At 46.1% G+C, this 25250-nt stretch overlaps 1 protein-coding gene across 2 annotated transcripts in view; it reads right to left on the reverse strand.

The window, feature by feature from the left end:
* Window positions 1-3619: 3619 nt before the first annotated feature.
* LOC105692943 (Kv channel-interacting protein 1) overlaps window positions 3620-25250 on the reverse strand; it is a 96564-nt gene continuing 74933 nt past the window's right edge. For both annotated transcript variants that reach the window (XM_048649209.1, XM_048649203.1), the window contains 4 exons: window positions 18291-18479; window positions 16047-16120; window positions 8299-8511; window positions 3620-5437 (listed from right to left, as the gene is read on the reverse strand). In XM_048649209.1, the coding sequence (XP_048505166.1) occupies window positions 5327-5437; window positions 8299-8511; window positions 16047-16120; window positions 18291-18479 (587 nt within the window). In that variant the 3' untranslated portion in view covers window positions 3620-5326. The remainder of the gene's footprint in view (window positions 5438-8298; window positions 8512-16046; window positions 16121-18290; window positions 18480-25250) is intronic.

Here is a 25250-nt window from a genome sequence, read left to right on the forward strand (position 1 = left end):
GAGTACGAGGAACACGAGGAATAATTGCACAATCGTTCCCATGCTTTTGGGGTAGGTTCCTCGTTGCTCGACAGTCGTCGAGACGGAGTTTCATGATTTTTTTGTCATTACTATCAAAATATTTCTGTTATCATTATTTTGGCTTTTCATTATTTTCGCTTATTCCTGAATTTCAAGAGTAAAGAACGCGTATATGTATTGGATTTTAGGTATAATTATAGAAGATATATAGAGATTAAAATATAGGTATATTCTATCATCTACGGATCGTCATGCTTGAACAATCGAAGTAGGGAGTAGGAAAGTATAGTAGTAGTAGTAGTGGTAATAGTAGTAGTCTACTAGTAGTATTAATAGTAGTAGTACGGTCGTTCGAATATCCTAAAAGCTTTCTAATGTCGATCAGTGCAACTGCCAGACTGCAGCACGAGATTCGAAGCGTAAATTTTTTTAAATTTTTTTTTCCACTAGCGAATGAACACACGCAACTTTATGAGTATAATACACCTAAATGTGGATATTGTTGCGTATATTGTTTTCTCCGGAATGAATGTCAAAAGTATAGGTTTTCACACGATTTGAATTGAATATTGCCCGCGATCAGGAATTGATAAGAGTAGGTATACGGATTTGTCGGCGTAAGTAGCACGGTGATTGAGCTGGTTCGATGAAAATTTTTTTTGCCTTATCAATATTCGTTATGATTCTAATGTTGCACATACCATGTATAGATTTGGCAGTTCTTGAAAAAATGTTGAGAGTATTTTCTTATTTTTTCGTTTCAATTTCTTTTGAACAATTAACGATGTTGGTAAGGATCATAGATATTCTTAGAAGTATAATTTACAATAAGATGTTTGTTTTTTTAGTACCTACTGAGAGATCGTTGTAGACCATTATAATTTTTAGGGATATTAGGTGCTATACGAAATATGATAGAGAATAGTACTATACGATAATAGTTAGATTGCACTGGTTATAGATTGCTGTGTATATAGCTATGTTATACATATACGAGAGATGGGGATGCTCGATTACATCCACTTTTTTGTTATTATCTATAGACAAGTTATTATTCGCTTATCGTTTTTCATTTTAATATAGATAATTACGGAATAACGTCAAAGACATGCGGTAGTGATTGAGTAGATATGAGATAAAATCTGATATTTACCTCAATTTACATACTGTTAACTAACAATATACATATCATTCATATATCGTATCCTAAATATACACCTGCTCCTATATTATCATAATCAATATATTTATTTATAATTACTTATATTTACCGAGTCGCACCGTGAAAAACCCTCGGAACTTCTTTCTTTTTACCGATTCAAAAATCTATAGATCTTTATTTATTTGATAAATTTTTTTATTTTTATTTTCTTTCTCCGGAATAATATATATCAGTGAAAATTACTAGATGTTCTCTGGTCAAGGAATACATATATGAGATAATAACATGATTATTATTACAGTTATTGTTCTTATTAATATCATTATTATTATGATGATGATGATTATTAATATTATTAGTACAGTAGTATTAATATTATCATGATATTTGTACGGATATGGTCGAACCGGTAAATATCTTTCAAGTCCTTAACGACAGGGCGACGCGCTATACACTATATATATGTTATCAAATTAATGTACGTAATCTTAATTATTAATTACCTCTCACAAAAATAAATATTTTACTTTGTTATAGCTTAATTATACAGTTATATATCGTGATACTCCTATAATGTCCGCGAACTTTTACTACAGGTGGCACACCTAAACGTTGCGTGCGCTGCTGCAGAGTGAAATTGTAGTGTGGTGGTTTTTTTTTTCCAACTTTATACCCCGGACTGCTCAATCTAATTTTATACTGAAATATGACGAATGTTTGTATGTGACCGTGCGAAATTATTTCGAAATGACGATCTCGCATTTACACGTTTAATTAATTCTAGTCGGAATCTGTCATGAAGGATGGAATCGAGCGAGATGTTGGGAACTATTGAGCGTAAGATGAAAGTCGAATAATTCGCCGGTACCTTACAATGGAACTGAAAATTTTAATGACATTGGAAAACCATTCGGGAGTTTTCAACCTAGATCTCATTTTTTCTGCTCCAACAAGCGAAAAATCCCTTCGGATTTTTTCGATTTTTGGCCAAAAAATAAAGTATTTTTGGAATTGATTGAAAGACGCTTTTCTAACGTAATTTTGATCCCTAGAACACAAATCCGTTGGCCAAATTGAGCTATGAATTTTTCCCATCGAGATATCTTATTTTTTCTGCTTCGAAATGCGAAAAATTGGCGATAACTCGATCAATTTTACAGATAGACCAATTTAACTTGTAAATTTGGATTCCTGGAGTCGAATTTCATAAGAATAGTATATGAAATATTTTTTTTTTGGTCCAAAATCGCCAAAATTCCGTTTGGATTTTTTCGATTTTTGAGCAAAAAATTAAGTATTCCAAAAATCGTCCGTATTGCCCTTTTCTGATGTATTTTGACCCCATGAATTCAAATCTGAAAGTTAAATTGATCTATCTTTCAAATCCGCCGAGTTATCGCCAATTTTCAGCTTTTTGGGGTCAAAAATAGAAAATTGATTTTTTGGTCTATCTTATTGTAATTTGAGCTCAAGAATCCGAATCCGAAAGAAAAATTGATCCATCTGCGAAAATGACCGAGTTATCCCCATTTTTTCGCGATTTTTCGCGATTTTTGGCATAAATTTGAGGATATCTCGAAGGGAAAAAATCGTAGCTGAATTTGGACGACGGATTCGTGTTCCTGAGGTCAAAATACATAAGAAAAGTGCCATACGATCAATTTTTAAAAATAAAAAATTTTGGTCAAAATTTGAAAAAATCGTAAGGGGTACCCCTTGGAAAAATCTCAAATTTTGGCAAAAAATTTTTATTTTTTAAAATCGACCGTATGGCACTTTTCTTATGTATTTTGACCTCAGGAACACGATTCCGTTGCTCAAATTGAGCTACGAATTTTTCCTTTAGAGATATCTCAATTTTTCTGCTCTGAAAAGTGGAAAATTGGCGATAACTCGATCAGTTTTATAGATAGATCAATTTAGCTTGCGAAATCAGATTCTTGAGATCTGAATACATACAAAAAAAAAACTCCAATAAAAACGTTATGATTTCTGACCCTAAAATCGAAAAAAATTAATGGCTAGCCTTCGAAAAATTTCAAAGTAACACCACAATGCAATGCGTCGCGCCATGAAGCACGCTCGCGTTGCTAGCAATAGAAAAAAAAGGGACACATTGTGTGTAAGATGATACATCGATGTAATGATAGTAATTCACTATAAGCGATTATTTTTAAGAAATAGCTGGATCGCTTTACGTAATACCCCCCATACAATCATCATCCATGATCCAATATATTAACAAAATAACTGATGAGTTTTCATTTCTTGCCACGTTTAGTTCTAGTTGGCTCGTTTTTTGAGCTTTACGGAGGCTATACCGACTCGACGGGTTTTTACCGCCCGCAACATTCTAGTTGATGGTCAGATTATTGCGTCTCCGTTATCAGTTTGATGCTATACGCAGTATCAGCGCCGGCGCACGAGAAAATTCAATTGTTTCTTCCAGCCAAAATACATTTACCTCTACGATTTACTTTTATCGACAAAAAATTCGAAAACAACAAAAACGAACGAACGAAACGCGAGGCCAATTATTCGAGTAGCCTCTCACCGCGGGGTTGTCGTATAAACTTGGATAATCGTGTATTTCGGGGTGTGCCGAGTGTTTGCTCCGAAGCTCCAGCCCCGGGGATTCGCATGTCAATTCCGACCGTATATATGGGGATTTTCAGAATTTCTACCGACGATTCCAGGGGATGAATTGAAGGAAGATACAAATGCATGATTATTAACCCGATTATTCGATGCACTCGCTTTCTCGCCTACCTTGATTCTACCCTCGGTATTTTCCGTTATTTCATTGTCTGTCAGCTGGTATTTGATAAACGCTCGTGGTAGTCAAACAAGTTTGTTCGATAAATAAAAAAAAGAAAAAAGGAGAAATTCGAGTGAATTCAATAGCGATCGTTTACCGTGTTGTACCTGCATGTGTGTGAATTAGAACGCTTTTATACGAATGATCAACATATGTCTCAAAAGTAAAATAATAAATCACATCCGCGAGTTCGCCGGTAGTCGGGGCTCGCGCGAGTTTTAATTAATCCAGCTGTACCTGAACACGGTAGACTAATTTATATAATGAATACCATTCATCCGGTGTAGTCATTTTCCCATCAACTGTACGTACCTGGCGCTGTTGCATCGCCATGTAATCATCTATACACACTACAATCGGGTTGTTTGTTCGAATTTTTTTTGCGCATTCATTATTAATTGTTTAATCATAATATGATTTACGTGAAACATTTGGCACCGTTGTTAATTAATTTTCAAACACCATTATCGCATAATCACAAAACCCGCTTTTTTTTTTTTGTTGTTTCCTGGATCGTGAGCCATCCAGGACATTTTCCGGAAGCCCAACCATTCACGTTCTATACATTACATAATTACATTATACCTACACATTTACGTTTATAGACCTGCTGCTGCTGCTGCTGCTGCTGCGGCAATCTTCGGTTAATTCGGTGCGAATTGAAAAACATTTTGGTTTGTGTATCGGCGCTCCTTTTTCTTCGCTGATTCACTTCCGTCACGTACATCGTTATAATTTCATAACTGTGGATTTGTTGAAAGAGGATCAAGCGCGGAATAACCGGAACCGTACGTCGAATAATTTCCTCTCCAGGGTTGAACGAATCCGCGAATTGTTCGTGCAGCGCATCGCTTTGTTTCGCATTGAAACGAATCTAAACTTCGGCAGGGTATAATTCGATCACTCTCGCGTCGGGGGATGAAAGCAGCGGGGGATCCCCGAGTTATTAAGCCCGGGGATGATCAATTCGCACGGACGTACGTTGTGTTTTATATAAAAGGTAGTATTGCACAACGCTGTCAACCAATATCGTTGTGCGTCTGCAGCTGACCCGTCGTCGTAACATCGCATTCGCAGTACGGGTGTTAGAACCATTTGTTTTGCTGTTTTTTTTTGTTTTTTTTTCGATTTTGTCAAGTTTTTTTCCTACTTCTCCTTTTCGTTTTTCCTTCTCCGTATGCCGGTAGAGACAACGTCGCTGCGTCGCCGCGTATTGCTCTCGTCCATTCATATGCCGAGGCACAATTATCGAGGTCGATCATTCACGATTGTCGCCAATAAAACGACGTTCAGGTCCATGGGGTGTATCGGGGTCGCGCCGAGTGTCAGAAGGCCGTATCCAGGGCGGCCATGCTCGCTGAAATGTCCGGATCACCCCGACAAGCCTCCAAAAATTCGTTCAAGGTCACCACACCGTCCCTGTTGCCATCCATCTTCTGAAACGTCAAGATCAAACGTATCATGCACGTTGAACAAATCGATCATATCAAATATTCTCGCCTCTCAATTTTATATCGGCAAAAATGTACGCGTAAGCGACGTTCGCACGACGCGATCCCAAGCAGAGAACGTCCAATCCAGTCACAATGCAGCTAGCCGTTGCATCAACCGTGGAACTGCACCCTCGTCTGGTCATTTTGTCTTGTAATTAAATTGTGGCTACCTACAGCAAGGACGAACGCGTTTGTAACGCGACGAGAGCGAGTGAGATGGGGATAATTTAAATTAAAGCGAGGTCGACAGGTCGTACGGTACATATTCATATATACATACACAGTAGTGGACACATCATTTTAGGGTGTACACCCTCACGGCCGTATACGGATAGATCTAGACACGAGATGTTACGCGACCGTAGTTGCGCACGCGAAGGTGGAAGTTGGGATGGCGTGTCACCGCTGCAGCAATTATTTGCAACTCGATTCGGCGGCAGGTATAGCGCGTGTATACGATAGCCTGGAATTTGGTGTCGGAATCGACTGTGGTAAGAATTTTTTTTTTCACTCGCTCAGGTGATTCCAGTCGGTTGCCGCTGCAGTGATACGACGCGTTACATTTGTAGCTCCGCTATTTGTTATTTGCAGGTCGCACAGCCACCGCCATGGAGGACCGTCATAGATTGAATCGATGCGTCACTTCAATTTGTATTCAGTCTATTGTGCGACCCCCTCATGCGATGCATATTATACATGCGGTAAACTCGGCGCGTACACGTGTACAGGCCGTATCTCCGTGTTGATCTATAGATCGCGAACGCTCTCGAAATTCTTGCAACCCGTTGCGCGCAACAAGCGCGGCGACAGTTACCACGCTCCGATGATTTCGCGTGCCAAGTTCTCCCTCCAGCAAATCGTCAGCTTGTAACGCAATAATATTCGAATTCATTTCACGGTAATTCGAGCGGAAATATGATGAAAATTATTAATAATCGGAGACCGTAATTGATGTGCAAATCAATTTGCCGCACAAAAAGCCTGATTTAATTTGGGAAGAAAACCCGACGTTCCCGTACGATCTAAATTGCAGATACTGCGTGAAGGATGAAATAGAAAGTTTGGTCCAGCGAAAGTTGGAACCTTTTATTCCCGTACAGAAGTCGTTGCTCGGTTCCTGCGTCGTTGTTACACACCCGTCGTTAGGTACCTCGGGTAATTAGCATCCCCGACGTAAAGCTTCTAGCTCGTCAAACATAATTACGCGGCTAGGCAGCTCGCTAATGCATCCTTGCCTCTTCATCGTCACTCCGGGGTTGATGACGCGCGAGCCATCGACGCACGTCGTCTTCTACCGTTAAATGTGTACCAACGCGATAACGCGCATCGGAGAAATTTGAAAAATCTTGTAAAGAGAGCGTAATCGTATCTAGCAAAATGTGACGATTGCACTCGAGTATTGCGAATATGTACGTAGAATTTAGAGGTGCTCCTGGGATTTCTCCACTGCCTCAAAGAGAGACGACAGGCTCGTTTCTAATTATGAGGCCCGCTTTACCCGCTATAGCAGAGGAAGACACGCGCCACCTCCGGAGTATCTCGTCCTCGAGAATGCTAATTGGGCAACCTTGCCGAAGGCAAATTTCCCCGATTCAGGGTAACCTTTGGTGTACATACTTCGCCGTCAAACTCAGCTGTATAAGTTTACATAAATATTTTACCTACCTCCTACCCTAGTAGGTAAATGTTTTTTTGGAAAATTAGAATCACCCTCTCGCGCTAGCGGAGTTGTAGGTTTCTGGAAGGTCGTCGAAGGTGTGAGTTACGTTTCGAACAGAAGGAACTGGAACCGAACACGTAGCGAGTAAAGGTGATGAAATTGTATTCGCTAGTCGTCGCAGGAGGAGCCGCTCCGCGGAGCTTTAAATCTTGCGAAACTCTTTGTGGCGGGATACGAGAATCTATTTCCCGCAGCTACATTCGCGCTTTCTCTCATTCTTTCTCGTTCGGAGGTGCACCAACGAAACCTATTTCAACAGTTTCGTTTTGGTTCACTCGGTCGGTCACAGCTTATACCGGGTTCGAGGAGGATAGTCCTGTCGAGTTTTATCTCACCAGCTCCTGAACACGCCGCGATGTTTGTTCATCCGTAAACCGCTTTACTTATCCCCCACGAACACCGCCGCTAAAAGGAGTAAAAGGAAACGGCAAATAACGTAAATACGAGCGGCTTTGGACGAGCGGAATTTAATCACGAAATAATATCTGAATTCCCCCGCTTTCTCTCCCCCTCCGAGTTTCGCCACAAGGTAAAATCCGCGCTTCTTAAGTCGCTGTAAATACTGGCGGATCTTTACACTCACGTCTTATGAAATATACGTACACTTCCCCCCCCGCCCCCCCTCTCGCGCGATATCAAACTTTTCGTCGGAGATGATACCGCCCGATAACGTCAACCGGTGAAATTTTTTCAACGTCTGATCCTCTCCCGAATTTGTCTTGCGCTTCTTCGTCGTCTCCCAGTTTGTGTTTTTTTTTTTTTTTTTTTTCTTCTCTTTTCTCCTATCGTCAACTTGTCCTACCACGCTTCGAGGGATATCATGACGTTTTGACGCGAGACTATCGAGAATCTTTTTTCTATCGAATAAAGTTTTATGGTACAAAAAAGCGCATCGCAACTGCGTTCTTCGTCCTTGCTGTTCGCGCATCGGGATTTCTAGAGCGAAAATCCGAAGTTGATTCGCTCGGCCGTAGATATTCCATCTTTTTGCTCCATTTCTTGTGCGAATACACTCCTTTTTCGCGTCGTTTCTTCTCTTCTTATTCGATTCCGTCCTTAGACTATCGACTATTGATCTACTAACCTGAAACATCCGGTCAACCCTGTCCCTGACTCCCTCCGGGTCGAGATTTGGATCGGAAAACTTTCCCATCAGATCGTAGACCGCGGTGACGATGTCCGTCATCTCGTCCCGAGTGATGCAGCCGTCTCCATTGATGTCGTAAAGGGAGAACGTCCAGCGCAATTTCTCGTCCATCGAACCTCTCGAGAGTATGCTGAGACCGGTGACAAAATCCTGCGGTTATATAAAACGAAACATAAATTGCAGCAGCGATAAAAGTCGGCGGCGTGATTCGTCGCTTCTTAATTTGCTTTATCTTCATGGATTTCGCACAATTTTGTAGCCTACTAGATGCAGAAGCATCCACTCGATAAATTCACTGAGAATTATATTTCTGAGATTCAGTTGGAAAACACAGCTATGTGCGGCGTTCGCCTCTGTTAATGTGTTCCTGAAATCCGAGGTGCATCCTTTCGTTCCAGCCGAGCTAGATGCGTACCTAATTAGGGGGGATTATCGCTCGAGTTGGGGTTCCAGCCGTGGGAAGGTAATTTGATCTTCTTAGTTAGGCGACTGTATACGCCTGTATAGTTTGGTACACCTAGCGGAGGAAGCTTTTCCCGTAAACACGGGAATCTTGGAAACGTCGTCTCGCGTGACGTAATGTTGTTGCCGGCTGTTAAGGGATGAGAAAACAGCGGAGCGTAGGGGGGGGGGGGCGGGGGGGGAGGTAAGATGGCGATGGCGCACTTTGGTTGGCACTTTGGAAGACGACACTTTTAACTCGTAAATGTGGTTGCCGGTAGCCGGTATATGAGGGTATATTTATAGGGATACGAGATCTCTTGGTGCATTACGACGGGGGTGGGGGGGGGGGGGGGGGCGGGGGTGGCGGCTATGCAGCCGGAGAAGAAACTTATTCAAGCCCACGTTTCTGGGTTATCGCGTTATTGAAATGTCGTCCATCCGCGCGAATAACGCAACGTAGTTATTATACTCGCCAAGAGCAAATAGTAGGCGAACGGCGTACGGCAAACTCAAACCGAACTACTATCCAATCTCATCTCACGTTGCAGTTGGCACGTGGAATTCTGAATAGCTCAATACCGCGGCAGATGCACTTATTGCGGAATGGCTAATTGGACGCCGATGTAGTTATGCTGATATAAGAACGATCGATTCGATCTCGAAGTGATTTATAAATTGAATCGGTATTACATTTGCTCGGTACCTATAGCTGTGCGAAATTTCATTCGTGATTTTATCACCAGCGCTTCGCTTCAGCTGCAGGTGCCCGCGCGGTATGTTAAACGTCGCGGCTAGTGAATTTGTGATCTGTTCGGTTTGCTTTTTGCGCTGCGATGGGGTTTACTACGTACGACGTAAGTACTACAGCTGTGGATTACGCGCGGTAATGGTCCAGAAGCAATGGAACAAAACAAGACCACCGGTAACTGACGATAATAACTCCGAGTGCGCCGAACGAACGACGGACGGGCGAACGAGATCGATATGGGGATCCCCATGGCAACGACTTCTGTCTGTTACGTATTTCTCTGCCCCGAGCAATGAATATTTTTTACTCCACTTATCCATCTCCGATGAATGTGGGTTATACCCCGCGTGTGCATGTGAGTATTAGAAATTGAACGGAAACACTCTCCGCCCAGCAACATGCGAGCGAGTTAGAAAATTGACCTTTTAGCCCCCGGTGAAGAATCCCCGACTAAATTTCCTCGCCTCCCTTCTATTCGTTTCTTTTTATTTTCGCTTCTTCTTTTTTTTTTCAGCTATACCCGAAATTCCGCGCTCTCCATGCCAGCGATGCAAGGCCACCCGAACGTTGAGCACCTACTCCCAAAAAAGTAAATTGTTATGCAGTCGCGTCGCAATCAGAGTAAATTGTAGAACGAGAGAGAAAAAAAAAACAAGGAATAATGACAAAATAAAATGAACGGTCCAAAACGTCCAGCAGTGAAAAGTGTCCAACGGCGTCGATGTAGAACGTTACGAATCTGTTTCTACAGTATGAATAGAAGGAAGGAAGGAAGGAAGGGTACACCGTGTAAATAGAATGAGGAAATGGGAATTGAGCTGATTTTGAATAACTGCGATCTCAAGGGGGCGAAGGTGGGTGGGTACAACGTATGCGTCAAAGTCCTGAAGTAAACGACATCCTTCCCGGCTTGACTGAACCGAACCAGTCCGTGGCTAAGGAGTTGTTTTTCCTTCTATTTTCGCCGGTTCTTCTCTCCCATACCTTAGCTCTCTCTGTTGGCCTTCGCGTCCTTTCACGAAACCTTTCAGACAGCGAAACTTCTTTCAGCGGTTTCAGCTGAAGCATTCGCAGTTTTATTTTCTGTATGTTTATTTGCTCATTCCACTTGCATCTTTCTTTACGTCGTTCTACCCGAGATATCCATCTCCGCTACCAGCTCCTTATTTCTTCTCACCGCTTTTATTTTCCTGTTTTATAAAGCTATAGTCAATTCGGGCGCCAATGGCTCAGCTTCTCTATAAAGCTCGCTACGTGCTTTATCAATAACTTACAAGACGCGAAAAAACACCGGCTCAAACGACTCGTCGCTATGACCTCGAATTTTCGACCACGATTAACGCTGGCTGTTCCGAGGAGCTTAAAACTTTCAGGGTAATCGTGTCTTGGACGATTTCTCCACTGCGGTTGCCTCACGACTGATTCTCGGATAATTTTCCACCGAAATTCGGGGTAACGGAAGATCGGAGTTATTTACACGGCGTTTGGGCGGGTTATCTTCGTGTTTTTACGTGAATATCCGCGCTGCAACGCGGAGGAAGGAATTGTTTCGGGGGACGATGGAGGTGCGGAGTGTAAGGTCCGTTGTGTAAATTTCAGCTCAGCTGTTAACCCCGGGCATACGTCGTTCCCGACGCCTGCACTTAATCTTACTTAGCATCCGGGGATCTAAACTCCTATCCTTCCTGCCACAACTCTTACCCTTCCGAATCTCACCGTCTCCCTTCGTGCCTTCGTGAAGCGAGCTACGTACACCGAACCCGGCATACCTTTATTCCGACGCTATTCCGTGCCCCGGCAGCAGGTTCGTCAAGTTATAAAGTTCTACCTACAGCCACCTACGTGTCCGCAGGTTTGTTTCGCTACAAAGCCGAAACCGGGGGGGGGGCTGCCCACCCCACAGTCGTCCGCCACCGTTGCAGCGATAATGATAATAATTCAACAAATTGAAGAGTAACGCGACCCAGCTGGCACGTAGTTATCTACATAGCCGGAATTGGTATGTGCCTACGTGGGAATTGCGAGTCTTTTATCTTTACCCCTCGACGAAAATTGGAGCGAGAAAATAAAGCCGTGAAAAGCGCGAAGGGCGTATGGGGAACGGGGTTGGCAGTGGAACTATAGCTCTCGATGGTTAGACCGGCTAGTAGCTAGCTCTGGCTGGCTAAAGCTACCGCCATGTGTGCTCAGGTAACACGATGGTGTGCCGCAAACCACAGCCACAGTCTTTCCCTACCGTAATCGCCGTTCTCAACCGTAGGCTGCTGTGTACAGTAGAGACGAGTAAACATCGTGAATTCTGACCCGGCTCTAGTTGAACAACAGATTACATCGTATTAACGACCTAGGTGTCCCTAGGTGCATGCGAAATCGAAAGATTTTGATCACTTTTACTTCTCATTTTTCTTTTATTTTTTTTGCAAAAGGGAAAAAACCTCGATCACTCGATGTCGAATCGCCTTTCTCCGGCATCCCCGGCATCGATTATGGCTCGACAGGGAATTGGAAAAAGTTGGGGTTGAGAAGTTGAAACCCTCGCGATAATTCGACTCGGTCGATTCGCGCTGACTCGCGTATTTGTTCGCGTTCGTTTTCGAGCACAGCAGTCGGTCCGCAATAGATACAGCGCGTATGGAATCTGCGTGGTGGATTGCGGTGGGCCAGGTGGATTGCGGAGTTTGTCGGAGGGCAGGGGGTTCGCCGCGCGACCTCCGCTACCGAAATTGGGTGCGTGTCACACCCGCGATCCCCGGGGTCTCCGAGGGCACGCGACCGATTACCCGTAATGAACGAGAGTCGCGACATGAACAACCTCTTCCCGCACTCGGTGACGAAATTAAAATCCGACGACACGTGAACCATTCGAAAGACCGCAGTTCGAATGAAAAAGGTTGGCGTACGGAGAGGCGGGAAACACATGATGGCTGGTTGGATAATTTACGGGAAAAAGATTCGCGGACATGAAAGAAACGGCGGAGAAAATTCGCAGCAATTAGGTGAGTTTTTCAGAGAGGAAGAGAAAAGAAAAAAAAAAATCATTATTATGTGAAATGGCAAGGTGGTCGACGATCGTTTCGTTGAGAGGAGAAGGGTAAAAAAAAAAAGGTAAAAAGGTTGGATTCGGAGATTTTCCCTCCATAACGCGATTATTACAATCTATAGGGATAGCCACAATACCGCTGAACTCGGCTTCTGGAATTCCTCGTTTGAGCCAAGGATCGTATTATAGGATGGAGAAAAGAAGAGCGAAATAGAGAGGGAATTCGGATCTCGTCGGGCCGGCCGACTGCCGTTGGTATTACGAGGGAAATTATTTCGGAGTGTTCGCTGATGGCGTGAGAGAGGTCAAGTTGGCCGAGTAAGCTACACGAAAAGGCTCTCACGTATCTCGGTGCATACGATGCTCCACAGGTACGGAAGCTAACAACTCATTCGCGCTTTGAATCCCCCCCCCCCCCCGACTGTCGTCAGCGCGGGTACACTTCTTCCCTCCTCGTCACCTGTCAACTCCCCCGGTTTTCGAGGTATAAAGTGATAGTATCAAAGTTCGCCCTCTTTTCTCACTCGACTAACACGACGACGCGCGCGCGGAAGAAGAGAAAACCAGGGGGCAGAAGAATTAAAATTGAGAGATCGCGGGGCGGCAAGGTTTTCGGAGACGAGATAACGAGTTACCGAGAACTCTTGGGAGAGAAATTTTTTTTAAACTTTTGGCATATTAACCGATTATAAGAAAAGGAGTGCGCAGCGAGTTCCGAAAACGGATGTTGGTACCTGACCAGCGAGACGACGAGGGTGACGCTTTTCTCAATTTCTCGGCTGCAAGCGTTCCGATAGGCGATAAAAAAGATTCGTCGATCCCCTTTTCGTCCGGGTTCAATTTACAAGGCAGCTGCCTTTATATACGCGGGTAACTTTATTCGGACTCTGGCTCTCGATTATTTATAACGTCGTTCGAGCACCGCGCAAAGTGTGATATCTGAATTCAAGGTTTCGTCCTAAGCGAAACTTTACGAGGCTGCGAGAGAAAATGGGGTTGATACCGGTCTCGATACCTTTCGCCTTTTCCTCCATTCACGGAGGGTAGGTGTAGGTACGTAATTTTATCGGGTGTTACACTCAGCGTCCCAACGTCGACCGGTGCGACTGCGGCTATAGGTATAGCTGACCTAGTGTAATACCAGCGAAGTAGGGTGCCATCCGATACGTACATTTGATCCGACGTCTTCCGAACTACTGCGGCGCGCGCTAGTTATCTTTAATACATATATACAGAGATTTACGAGGCGACACCGGACTCCAAGGCCCTCGGTGATTTCGGCCCAGGTCAGGGACGAACCCCCAAGGTCGGAAGTTGAGGGAAAATTGGAGTTGGAATTAAGACAAGTGCGGGGCACGGCGGCGAAGTAAAAAAAAAAACGGAGCTAACCCCCCCGGGCTGTTCTCGAGGTAATTCTGTCGTTGTTTCGCGAGCACGGAGTTATAATTTACTTTTTCTTTTCACCCATTTACGAAGCTAGTCGACCATATTTTCCGGCGATCGCAACTAGTGGAAGGTAATCCGAGGTTTTGTTTGTCGGTTTTTTGCCCTCTCACTCGACGTCGTCTGATACTCGATTCCCCGGACATACGGGAGAGCCGCGCGAGGATAAGAAATTCCTGTCTCAACGTCCGATAAATGTTTAAGCGACAAGTGTCGGTTTCGGACCCCAATTTGGCGAGGGTAGCGGAATTTTCGCATTGAATGTTTGATGAGCGAAAGTCGGTCAGGTCGTCTCTATCGGACTTGTCTAAATGTCTATAGGTAGAACGAAACGAACTCGGGGGACGCGTTTCACCGTACGTAAAGTGGTAGGTACCGGCGTGCGGTCAGACAACTCGGTTCACCGGTACGTAACCCACACTACTGCAGCGGAATTCTTATGTTTTATTTACGCTTACGAATGCAAATTGTGGATTCCCTACATATTCGGGGTTTTACAGCGTTAGAGAATAGCGTACGGGGGATGTAAAGTAAAATCTTCCATTCTCCCCGGTACTTCACGCGTTGCAATCATTTGAAATGAGTCCCAGCTGAAGAGTTTGCATTTGAAAGGAGACACTCGAAACGCATTTGGCAACGCTTGGTTTCGCAGGGTTGAATAGCCATCCGAGCTATGCGAAATTCCAGCAGCTCTCGTGGAAATAAAAATCCCGGTATTAACCGGGGATACAATCAAAATGAGAATAGCGACTGCACGGATTTGTTGTAAACCGCGATTTGGTGTATCAACAATTGAATGAAGTCAGGCATTCGGGGAATACGAATCGTAATTTTTCGGTGCAAGCGTTATCGTTTCCGGTGGGCGTAACTATTGTAGTAGGGTATGTAGGAACGTGGAGAAACTGAGAACGGACTCAGACCCTATGGATACCGTAACAGACCCTATAAATTTTCCAGGGAAACTGTCACCTCAATTATACGCTCGGCGGTACGTCACGTACCTACCTATGACGTATAAACCACCCGACCAAACCTGACCCGTTTGTAATACGAGGAAGTTCTGAGGTAACGCGATCGTGCGATACCGCGTACATGCGAAAGCTATAATATTCCGTCCTCACGTGTGTTAATAATCGTTTCATGTACTCGTACACGTGGAGATTTCGGATCCGGTGTGCCGCTACGTAACGTACGACGAGTGAGCCGCGCTGAGAGCGACGAGTGAAAAACCACCCCTCGTTCTAGCGACCGAACGCCCCACCGGGAATTCTCTGTATGAACTCGATGACGTAATTTGCCTGCAGTGTAGGATTCAAATTTGGTATCATTGGCAATTTCGGCGTACGGCATGATCGGCGGGTGAATACTCGCGTTAAATAAATAGGTCGTGCCGTGGTGCCGGGCAGCTGATAAATCCGAGGCGACGGGGCGTCAGGGAGGTTCCGCTTACACGTCGATGTCGCGAAATGTGTTATTGGAATAATTTTCCTACTTCACACGTGATTGAATTTTTCCAACTTTCGCACCGAGTTGATATTTTTTTGTCGGAATCTATTGCTCGGTTCAATTTCGCAACGAATCAATCGGCATTCACGCTTTGACAACCGGATAATCGATCGCTCGAAACCTTTTGACGAGCAAGTTGGACGCCGAGTGATCTGCGGGTGGATTATAGATTTCTCGTTAGATAAATATAACGACGGTGGTTCACGATTGTTAAACGTTGAAGAGACTTCCCGAGGATGAGCCGACCGAGTCTCTCGAACCAAGGGAGCGTATAATGGACCTACCAAAGTCACCAAGAACCCGAACTGAGGTGAATCCGAGCTCTTTTTCTCAGCAGTTTTTTTTCTCCGACCCCTGTTATAAGTAACCGTGTGCCTGATCAGCAAGAAATTTATGTACTTCGAGTTTAGCCGTCCGACGGTACATAAAACAATTTTTTCTTTTAAGTAAAATTTACGACTGTTGAAACTAGGCGGGGTGTCAAAACTTTTAAAGAAGACTTACTTCGAAACTGAGTAAGCCGCTGTGATCTTGGTCCAGGGTGTTGAACACGTAGTGGGCGTACTGGCTCGTGTTTGCTGTAAAATAAATAAGATGAAAAATTTTAAGCTCAATTCGATCAAAGCGAGCGTAGAGAATGCTGGGTAATAAACTCGCACGGATGATATTTCGTACTATCGTTTAGCCGTTACGGTCCGCAGTTACCGGTTACTACGCCGCAAGCTTTCGTCTGGAGCATAAAAGCATTTCACCAATGTCACGTTCAAGTTTTTATTCAACCCCTGCATCGCTGCAGGCGACTGTGTGCGATGAAGTTTTTCCTTTGATGAGCTTGAATTGTTGTTTTTTTTCAAAACATCTGCATAGAGCGGAGCGCGTGGAACGTACTCATGTCAAATGTGACCTCGGAGTTGAAAACCGCCGAATCTTGTTGTTTTTTTTTTTTTTCTGCTTTCACCGCGGTTGGAAGAAATTGTCGGAATTGTTGCAGGTCAAGCCGCTCGGCGAAGTGAACGGTCGGACCGCGAGGAGAATCCGACGCGCTACGACGACGGTGAAAAACCTCGAACGATTTTGAAGGACCGCGACCGTAGGGAACCTCGATGATCGGGATCGGGATGAATTTTGCTGCAGAGACAGAAATTTATTTACAGTAATTCAGCTGTGTCAATAAATTTTGGTAGGTTGTAGTCTTCGGTGAGGTAAGTCTTCACGGTGTTACCACTTTCTACGGTAGAACGATCCCAAACTTTCGGCCGCCCTGAATCCTCGTTTGATGCTCAACTCTCCCCCGCTTCTCATCCCTGGGCGAATCGAAGGGTTTGCGTGTTCTACGGACCCGGCGTCACGCTTCATTGACTCCTGACTCTTGATGTAGACCAGACACTACCTCCAATGGGATCGAGCGAACGCCAAGTTTCAAGGAGACGCGTGTTCCAACTTTCAGACTCTCTGGTTCCCTGATAAGTTAGCGGTGCTCGCGCTCCATACCATATCGGTTTCCCCGACACGTAGGCACGTCGCGATTCTCGCACGTCTGCCTATTCGAATACCTCCGGTTCATTTTGGTTCCAGCGGTTATGGGATGTCTGCTCGTGTCCGTGAACGCGAATAGCCGGCAGATTGGCAGACGTTACAGGTATAAGTAACGTTGCTACGTGATGGTCGTGGAAGAAGTGGCCATCTCGAGAATTAGTATCGTAATCCCGACTCGTGAGGCGAGTGGGTTACGTAATTGACTTTCAGCTGTGGTTTGCTCAAGCGATAGCTGCGGAGCAATCGGAAGCTTCGGACGAATGAAAATTACCGTACGATGTATCCGTGGATACTATTTATCGAGTGTCGAATATTCCACCGACACTTTCTGACTGATGAGAATATGATTTGATTTGAAAAAGAGGCTGTCCTCGATGTATGCCACGTTTTTCGAATAAGAAAAAAAGAGAATTTTCAATCATTACGAACGTTCGAACCATACAATCACGTTGCACCAAAGGGAAATCGCGTGTATGATTGGATTTTTGACGCATATTGTAGCGAACTATAGTTAGACCTCTGAATCAGGTTCTGAATTTCGTGAAAAATGCTCTGATGACGTGTCGCGGATCGTCAGAAAAACAAAGGCACGTCCACGGCATATCTTTGACTAAAATCTGGATGGATAAGCAGTGCGAAGGCATTTGGAATGGCGGCATGTGGATCTCACCCCTGCTTCGCTATCGTTGGTAAGGTGAAGGGTAGGAATATCTTGAGTGCGAAAACCGGAAGTAGTGAGCACGCCAGGATTCCCCAGGCGAGGTGGTGTCATTCGGTGTTCGTCCAGCCGCATCGCGGTAGCCGGTGGTGTGTCGTTGCCTCTGGCTTCGAACTCGGAGATTCCCGGGCTACTCTCCGGGTCCCTCGACCCACTCGCCGATCAATGCTGAAGTAGTCGTTGATCCCCGCGACCTTCGCGGCCTAAAGTAGGTGAACGGCTCGCATATCTTCCGAAATTCGGGTATACCAAGGGACGAGAATGCGCCAAAGAGAGATGCGGAACTTATATTCCAGGGTGGTCGAACTATGTTTCGAGCTGGGATCGCGCTCCGGACCTCGTCGCGGAAAACTCAACAGGTTTATTCGAAGCATTTTCGTTCCACCGACGGACGAAGAGTGATCTCGGATGTATGTGAGATGATGAGAAGCTGCCGGGGGGGGGGGGGGGGGGGACGTAAAGAGCTAGAAAATATATTCGAATGACTTACTTACCGCCCTGAGGAAAGAACTGGGAGTAGATGCACTTGAAGGTGTCCTCGCGGACGACTCCCGTGGGACACTCCGCCTTGAAACCCCGATAGATGCGCTTCAACTCAGCTTCCGTGAAGCGGGTAGCCCGGCAAAGACTCGCGAGGGAATCCGGGCGGTACCTGGGCGTCTGTTCCTCCTCGTATTCCGAGTCTGGGAATTATCAAGAATTGGATTAGTTTTCTTCCATCTCTTTTTCTACATCATTTACTGGCGGCTCGAAGCCCGGCATAGTAATCGCAATCGTCCACTGAAATCCGTTCGTCCGTTTTTGTGATTCAATTATATCTCGTCGTCGGATGCCGGTAATCTAATTGTACCTCGGTGTTGTTGCGTTTGCGTGATAATTGAAAACCGCGAACGGCGGGGTGTCGAGAAATGGGCCGCTTGGCCGATTTTACCCGCAGGGTAAATTTCTCCGCGATTCTTCGCGCTCATTTTGTTTTTCCATTAGCTCTCGAAATTTTGAGCGTGCCAGAACCCGCTGCGCGTTATTACCACCCTGCGCGGCTCTAAGCAAGATCCGAGGACTGCCCACCCCTCGGATTTACGCCGCACTCGGTCCAGCGAATAACTGGGTCAGGGCTTTGACTACCGGAAGTAGCCACGGCATACTTCGCACCTCTCTACCGCCCAACTTGTCCCTACCGGGTTAACCACGCTCGTTAATTTTTAATCAAGGTCAATGTCGGCCTTCCATTATACTTTCGCGCGCGCAGTCCCTCACCCGCTGCAGGACGTTATCTTGTATTTGGTACGTCGTTTTCCGCTCTTCGTACGCTTCGCGGTGGGGGACGGGACATTCAGGGACGCGAAGCTTTTTGCCCGGGCGTTAGTCGACGTAGGGATGCGGGTTTCAGAGAAACGAGTAGATGAAGAGACAAGGGAACAGGAGCGAGAGCCTGCTTGTTATGTTTTGAGAAGTAAGGGGTGAAAGGACTTATAACACGTTATCACCGACACGTGTGCAACGTTTGCACGTACGAACCGGTTGATCAACACGCACGCGTAAGTCGCAATTACGATAAGGTACCCTCTGTACAGAAACATTTCTACGGAGGGGAATGAAGACGGTGCGTGAAACGGAGGAGGTAGGAAAAGAGAGAAGCCTTCCAGGGCTGGAACAAGGATGCCCGATTAAAGGTGAAGGAACAAAGAGCGTATACGCGAGTGTTTGCGTGTTTCCCTAGATTGGTGGTTCGGATCTCCGAGGGGTGGCTGCGCCTGAGGTGTAGTCTCCGTTGCTAGGGCTGCGCGGGGGTGGCGAAGCGGCGTAAGGAGAATAACGGGAGGGTAGCCGGAGGTCAGGAGAGAGCCGGAGTGGGCTTCCGTAACAAAGTGGCCCCTGTGTGCAAGACACGGACTCTCGCGAAACTGGCGAGCCCTCGGCACTTTTCAGACCCTGCCACCCCCTCCGTTAAGATTTTTTTTTAGACCATCTCCCTCAAAGCTCCGAACTCTCGATGAGCCCCGCGTCCCCCCTTTTCTCTTTACCGACTTCGCGCTCCATGGCCAGGAAAAGTTTCTATAGCTGGTGAAACGTCCGGGGAAATAATTTACGAAAATCTCCTCCTCGGCTGCCCCGCTTTCCTGACCGTGACTCGGATCTCGACGATTTTCAAATCTTCGCGAAGGACGTCAAACGGGTCGGGAGTCTTTGTATCTGTGTTTAGGCTGTTTTGAAGAAACCACCCCGAAAAAGGAAGTCGAACGAACCCTTTGAACTGTTTCGCAATTCGTCTCCGGCTAAAACGAGTGAAGCAACGTTTTATCCAGAATTGGATGTAGCGTCCGCGGAGCTACCCCTGAAAGCTCTTACCTGAAATTTTATCCCGAAATCCCGAGTTCCGCCCTTTCGGGCGAATTAAGGGCAAAGGTCAAAGGTGCGATTTCCCCGGCTCGCTATACCCGCGATCACTTAATACGAGACAACCAACAATCAGAGTTCGTTGAACACGCTCTATTCTGATTGAAGATCGCACTTAGTTTTACTTATACCTTAAATGCGGCTCGGGGATTTTATCTCGGTAACTCTTCGGCGTCGTGGTCTCCGATTCGCAAGCTCCGAGGTGTGATTCGGTGATTCTGCGCTATGCGGTTTACTTGTTGCTACTTTCCAGGTGTAATTCGCGCTCCATTGTTTCGCGACTTAACATAGCTGGTTGAAAAGAATGAGGCTAAAAGAGAAAAAAAAAAGAAAGGAACAACTGATTCCCGGCTATCCGTAGGAGGTCTCGTTCATACCCGCTGGGAACTGTGTAGTGAGATAATGAAAGAGTCAGCATCCCCGTCGCGGGTATACCGGGAGCGTGCCTTCTCTCTCCGGCGCTTCCAGTTTCAACCACCTTTATTTTTTTCCCGAGGTAAACGGGAAAATAAATGAAAAGGGCGTGAACCGAGCTCGGTATACGCTCCGGCGCACCGTTATTACAACGAAGAAATAGGAGCCAACTATTGCCCGCGACAGATCGCGATTCATTCTCGAGGGCCTATATCTAATTCCAAGCTCGAACCATCTCCCGCCTCAAGTAGAATATTCCTCCGTGATCGATGATTACACTTGCGTGTTTTCCTCCCCGAGATTATCCGATCTATACGAATAAATATAGGAGTTGTTTCGTGTCGCAATGCGATATTTTCGTCACCCGAGTCGACCGCGTGGAGTCCCACAAAAAAGAAAGCTCTTGTAACGGGAAGGCATGGTTTTTTTTAACAGGCCCCTTAGATTAAACGGGTTAATTATGGCTAACATGTCGTCACAATGTGGAAAGGAGCAGCAAAGGCGCCCGACGGTTTTGCAGACCTCAATGTTAATGATACACCGTCATTACTTTGCGCTATCCTACATATACCTGCAAACCGCTTTGAGCCACCACTCACACGAAGACCTACGCCTTATAATTGTGCGAACTTCTTAGCTGGTTTTTTTTCTGAGCGGCAAAGCTCAAAAGGGATGACAATGTAGGGAGCACAGAAGCAACTCCTTGTTAACGTTCCGCTCTTTGTCCTTAATGGTTGAACAAGTAAGAGAAAAAAAATATATATTCAGCGTACGAACATGAATGGTTACATGACCGTGCAATTAGGTCTACTTACTGCACGATTTTAGTAGACGGCTGCCGCGATTTAACCGTGGAATGAATAGTAGCTAGCTCTGAGGCACTTAACGATGTTTGCTTGCGCGAGTCGCAACGTATTCCTCTAGCAAAATCTTGACAAATATTCCGGCAGCTCGGATTCTACGTTGAGGAGTGTGAGTGTTTGAGTAACTAAATAAATAAATAAACACGAGCGTTGCAAATAGATCGCGCGGATCGGTTGCCGCGTAGAGAAAACAGGGGGAATCAAAAGCATATAAGTTGAAGGTAATTCGTCACACGACGTACGCGTTTGTTCTGACTATAAATTCTGGGCTTTGGTACAGTCCTCCGGCGTGGAGTTAGTCGATGTATCACGTGTTTTGGGAGCGAAACACATACGTGTATATTATCCCGTATAGCTGTAAAATCCAATGAATGATGTACGTGTATGTTATCGATACCTAGTGCGAACTTGACGCCCGTCCACGCCTGTCGAACGTAGTTGAATAGCCTCCTGTACAAGGGTCTCGGTGGCCTTTTAGGGGATGTTCCCTCTTCTTCGTCATCGAGGTCTTCGGGATCCGAAGATCCCGGTGGTGGTCCGACGCCCGTTAAAGTGCCCGCCTGATTCCTCTCGCCGAGGATATTCACGACCTCTCGCAGCCCGGGCCCCACACCCTGAAGTCCCGGCGGATACGAACCGGGGGTGGCATTAGGACCGAGAATAATCCCGCTGCCCCCGCCGGTACCCCCGCGACCTCGACCGCGTCCGCGTCCTCCGCGACCCCAGGCAGCGGCATTTCCTTGCCGCTTTTTGTAGGAGGGGAGACCCACCACAGGGCCGCAACCCCCCGCACTTCCCGCGACAGAGGAGCTGATGGTGGCGAGGCAGGTGGAACCCCTGCCGCCCCCACCTCGCTCCAAGTCACGCCGTCTGCACACACCCTCACCTACTTCGCTTCCACTCCCTGCCGACAACACCACGGTGGGCCCGACGATTCGCAGCCTCTCCTTTTTCGGTGAACTTTCAGAGTTCTTTCGATTTTCCGCCCTCCTCTTTCCTCTCTTCGCGATTCCCTCCGTCTCCGTTTTCGTCGCTTTCCTCGAGTCTCTGCTCCACGCGCCACGACGAGATTCGGCGACTTCTTGTTCTTATTTTTCGAACAAAATTCCTCAACCCTTCGGACGGTTTAAATTGCGATAATTACCCATGAAACGCGAGGGTTGTTCTCAAGTGGTAATCAGTCGTTGGAAAAGGCAGTGCGACTACTGTCGGAGAAGTAGGTCTTCTCCCGGGTATTAATGTACTCAGTTTCGGTATTATCCGACGTTAATCTCGGTAAGAAATAAGGGTGGCAGCTTATCGTTAGAGCGAAGTGTAAAGTGGACGATCTACCGAGGTGTCGACTCTAGACCCCGGGTTCTGCTACGTAATTTGGGTGACTGTGGAGACTAAGAAATTGCGGGTTTGACTTATGGGGGTCACGCCACCCGCTCCGCTCACCCAAAAGGTGCGCGTTAATTAAATCCCATCCGAATTCGTCGCCCAATTTTTATTCTGTCGGAATCACGACCGGGGGCTGGGGAGGGGTGGTCTATTCACCGAACGAAAAATAAATCAGCGAGGGCGAAATTCACAGGGTGGTCGTTCGTGGACAGGTGAAATCCGTAGCGTCAAACGGCGGTGAAACCAAAATGACGACCGCAACGATAGCAGCGACGTCACTCGACGACCTGCACGCGAAGGTGGGGATTTTAAGGCTTGAGGCGGTGCGGCTTCCGTGGCAATGACATAGTGTGACACGGGCGTGCGGCCCCTCGGCACTGTGGTTAGTAGTCTGTTAGTATCTGAAACAGGTAAACGGAAGGCTTTTGTTAAAAGGTATAGCCACAAAGTCGAGTTGCAGTAGCTCGTATAGTCGTATGCATTTTATTAGGGGTTGCTTCTGCAAAAGCGGAACAGTTAAAGCTGAACTTTCCCTTTGAACTCCTGAACGTCTAGATTGGGGATTGGCGTTAGTTAAATTATTCCGTACATTAAAGGTGAGGCTGATGTTAGAAAAAAGATAGGTCTAAACAAAAATGGTCAGGGTGGAAGGCGTGCGAGTTGGCGTGAAATGCCCCACATTCTATCGAGTGGCGAGAAATTGAATTCGCGGTCCAGGGGTGGGTGGAAATGATTTTTCATGCATGAAATAGCTCAGTTAAGGTTTCGAGTAGATCCTCCTCCTCGGTAAAGGGTGAAGGAAGAATAATAGGAGGTAAGGATCTATCGGGGGCGTGGGGGGTGGAAGCGGGAGTCCGGCTGCTTTGTCGCTTGTCAAAGTCAGCCGTAGTACGTCTCAAGAGTTTTGAGAGTGAAGTTTGTCTCGATACCCTCTACCGCCTACCTTCTCTCCTCGTGTGACGCTATTCCTTCAGATTTTTACGAACAATGTTAAACCCTGTACAACGAGAGATAAGTCGCGCGCGTACCCATCTTACGAGCACGTCGCGCCTCGTCTCGTTTTCTAGTTTTATTACAGCCGTACAACTGAAAGGGCCTCGCTGCAACGATCCTCGGTCATTTTATCGCCCAGAATGGAGTACCTCTCGCAGCTATTCCTAAAACTATTTCACTTTATGGCGCTTCCCTTCTTTTATTCACTCCCTTCACGCCATTTGAACGCTCCTAGGTATCGGGATCTGAGAGAATGTCTCTCGAAATTACAAAAACCGTGAGAGATGATATAAATTCCCGTTTTATCACCATTAATGAACGATCGGAGCGCGAACGCTCCGGACCCACTTTGCGCCGGCTTATTCCGAGCGCGTATCAATTTTGCAGGCTTATCCGATGTAGATGCAATCGGATGTACCATGCGGAGTAAATGTTTGGCAATTAGTCGGGGCTCTCGATATTGGTACGAGTCCAACGTTGAGGAGTTGAGATCGGCTAAATTGAGGGCAGTAACGACGTTAACCCGTATGTCCGGCATCCGAATGGTACGACCCGCGAGAGCAACTTCGGGGTCATCGGTGTGGAAGCGTTAGGAGGTGATTTTCCTATTTCGTATCGAATTCGAAGCTGGCACGAAGCCGAAACCATCTGATACGCGTATACCGGTACTTTCGTGGCTTTATATGCATGGTAAATACCAGCGATGCGATGAAAATGATAATAATAATAAGCCCGAGTTGCGGTGCATAAAATTCTGTTACGAGCAAATATCGTCGGGTTATACGTACGTACACCGACGGTACCGTCGGGAGTAAGACGAGCGGTCGGGTATAAAATCAGAAAAGTTCCAAGGAAAGCCACTCTTAGTAGTTTTCTTTTCCTCCTTCCCCTTTTCTTTCTTCATTTTTTTCTTCAGTCCAAAGGGAGCAAGACAAAAGAAGCTACAGGGGCAGAGGCGGACCCTGCAGATAGATTACAAAGACGCGAGAGAGCAGAAAACCCGAGAACAAGTTCAGGTTCGCGAGGGAAACAGCCGACGATGAGGGAAAACTCATTCGACTTAAAGTAGCTGTAATTTTACTTATACATTTGCTCTGATATTACGCCAGCTTTCTTCTTGATAAAAAAAGTTTAAAAAGAATTACTTCTTTCGGGCGGCCGGTTAAGGTGCATCGATGGGACTCACAGCAGGTGTGGAAATCCAAAGGAAAGGGAATGCAAAGAATCCGTTTGCGTTTCGTATCCGCATAGTTACGGAGGCAGTTGGTTTCGGGGCAGCACGTTGGTGTGGAAGTTGACTGCCAACAATTTGCTATTGATTTATTTTTGGCAATAGATTTCGTTGCCACCGACGTGCCGGTTCCCTTATGGCTGCGGGGTGGCGTGTGCCTCGACTGAGAATTC

Source organism: Athalia rosae, chromosome 1 (assembly GCF_917208135.1).
Source record: "Athalia rosae chromosome 1, iyAthRosa1.1, whole genome shotgun sequence".
NCBI lineage: Eukaryota > Metazoa > Arthropoda > Insecta > Hymenoptera > Athaliidae > Athalia > Athalia rosae.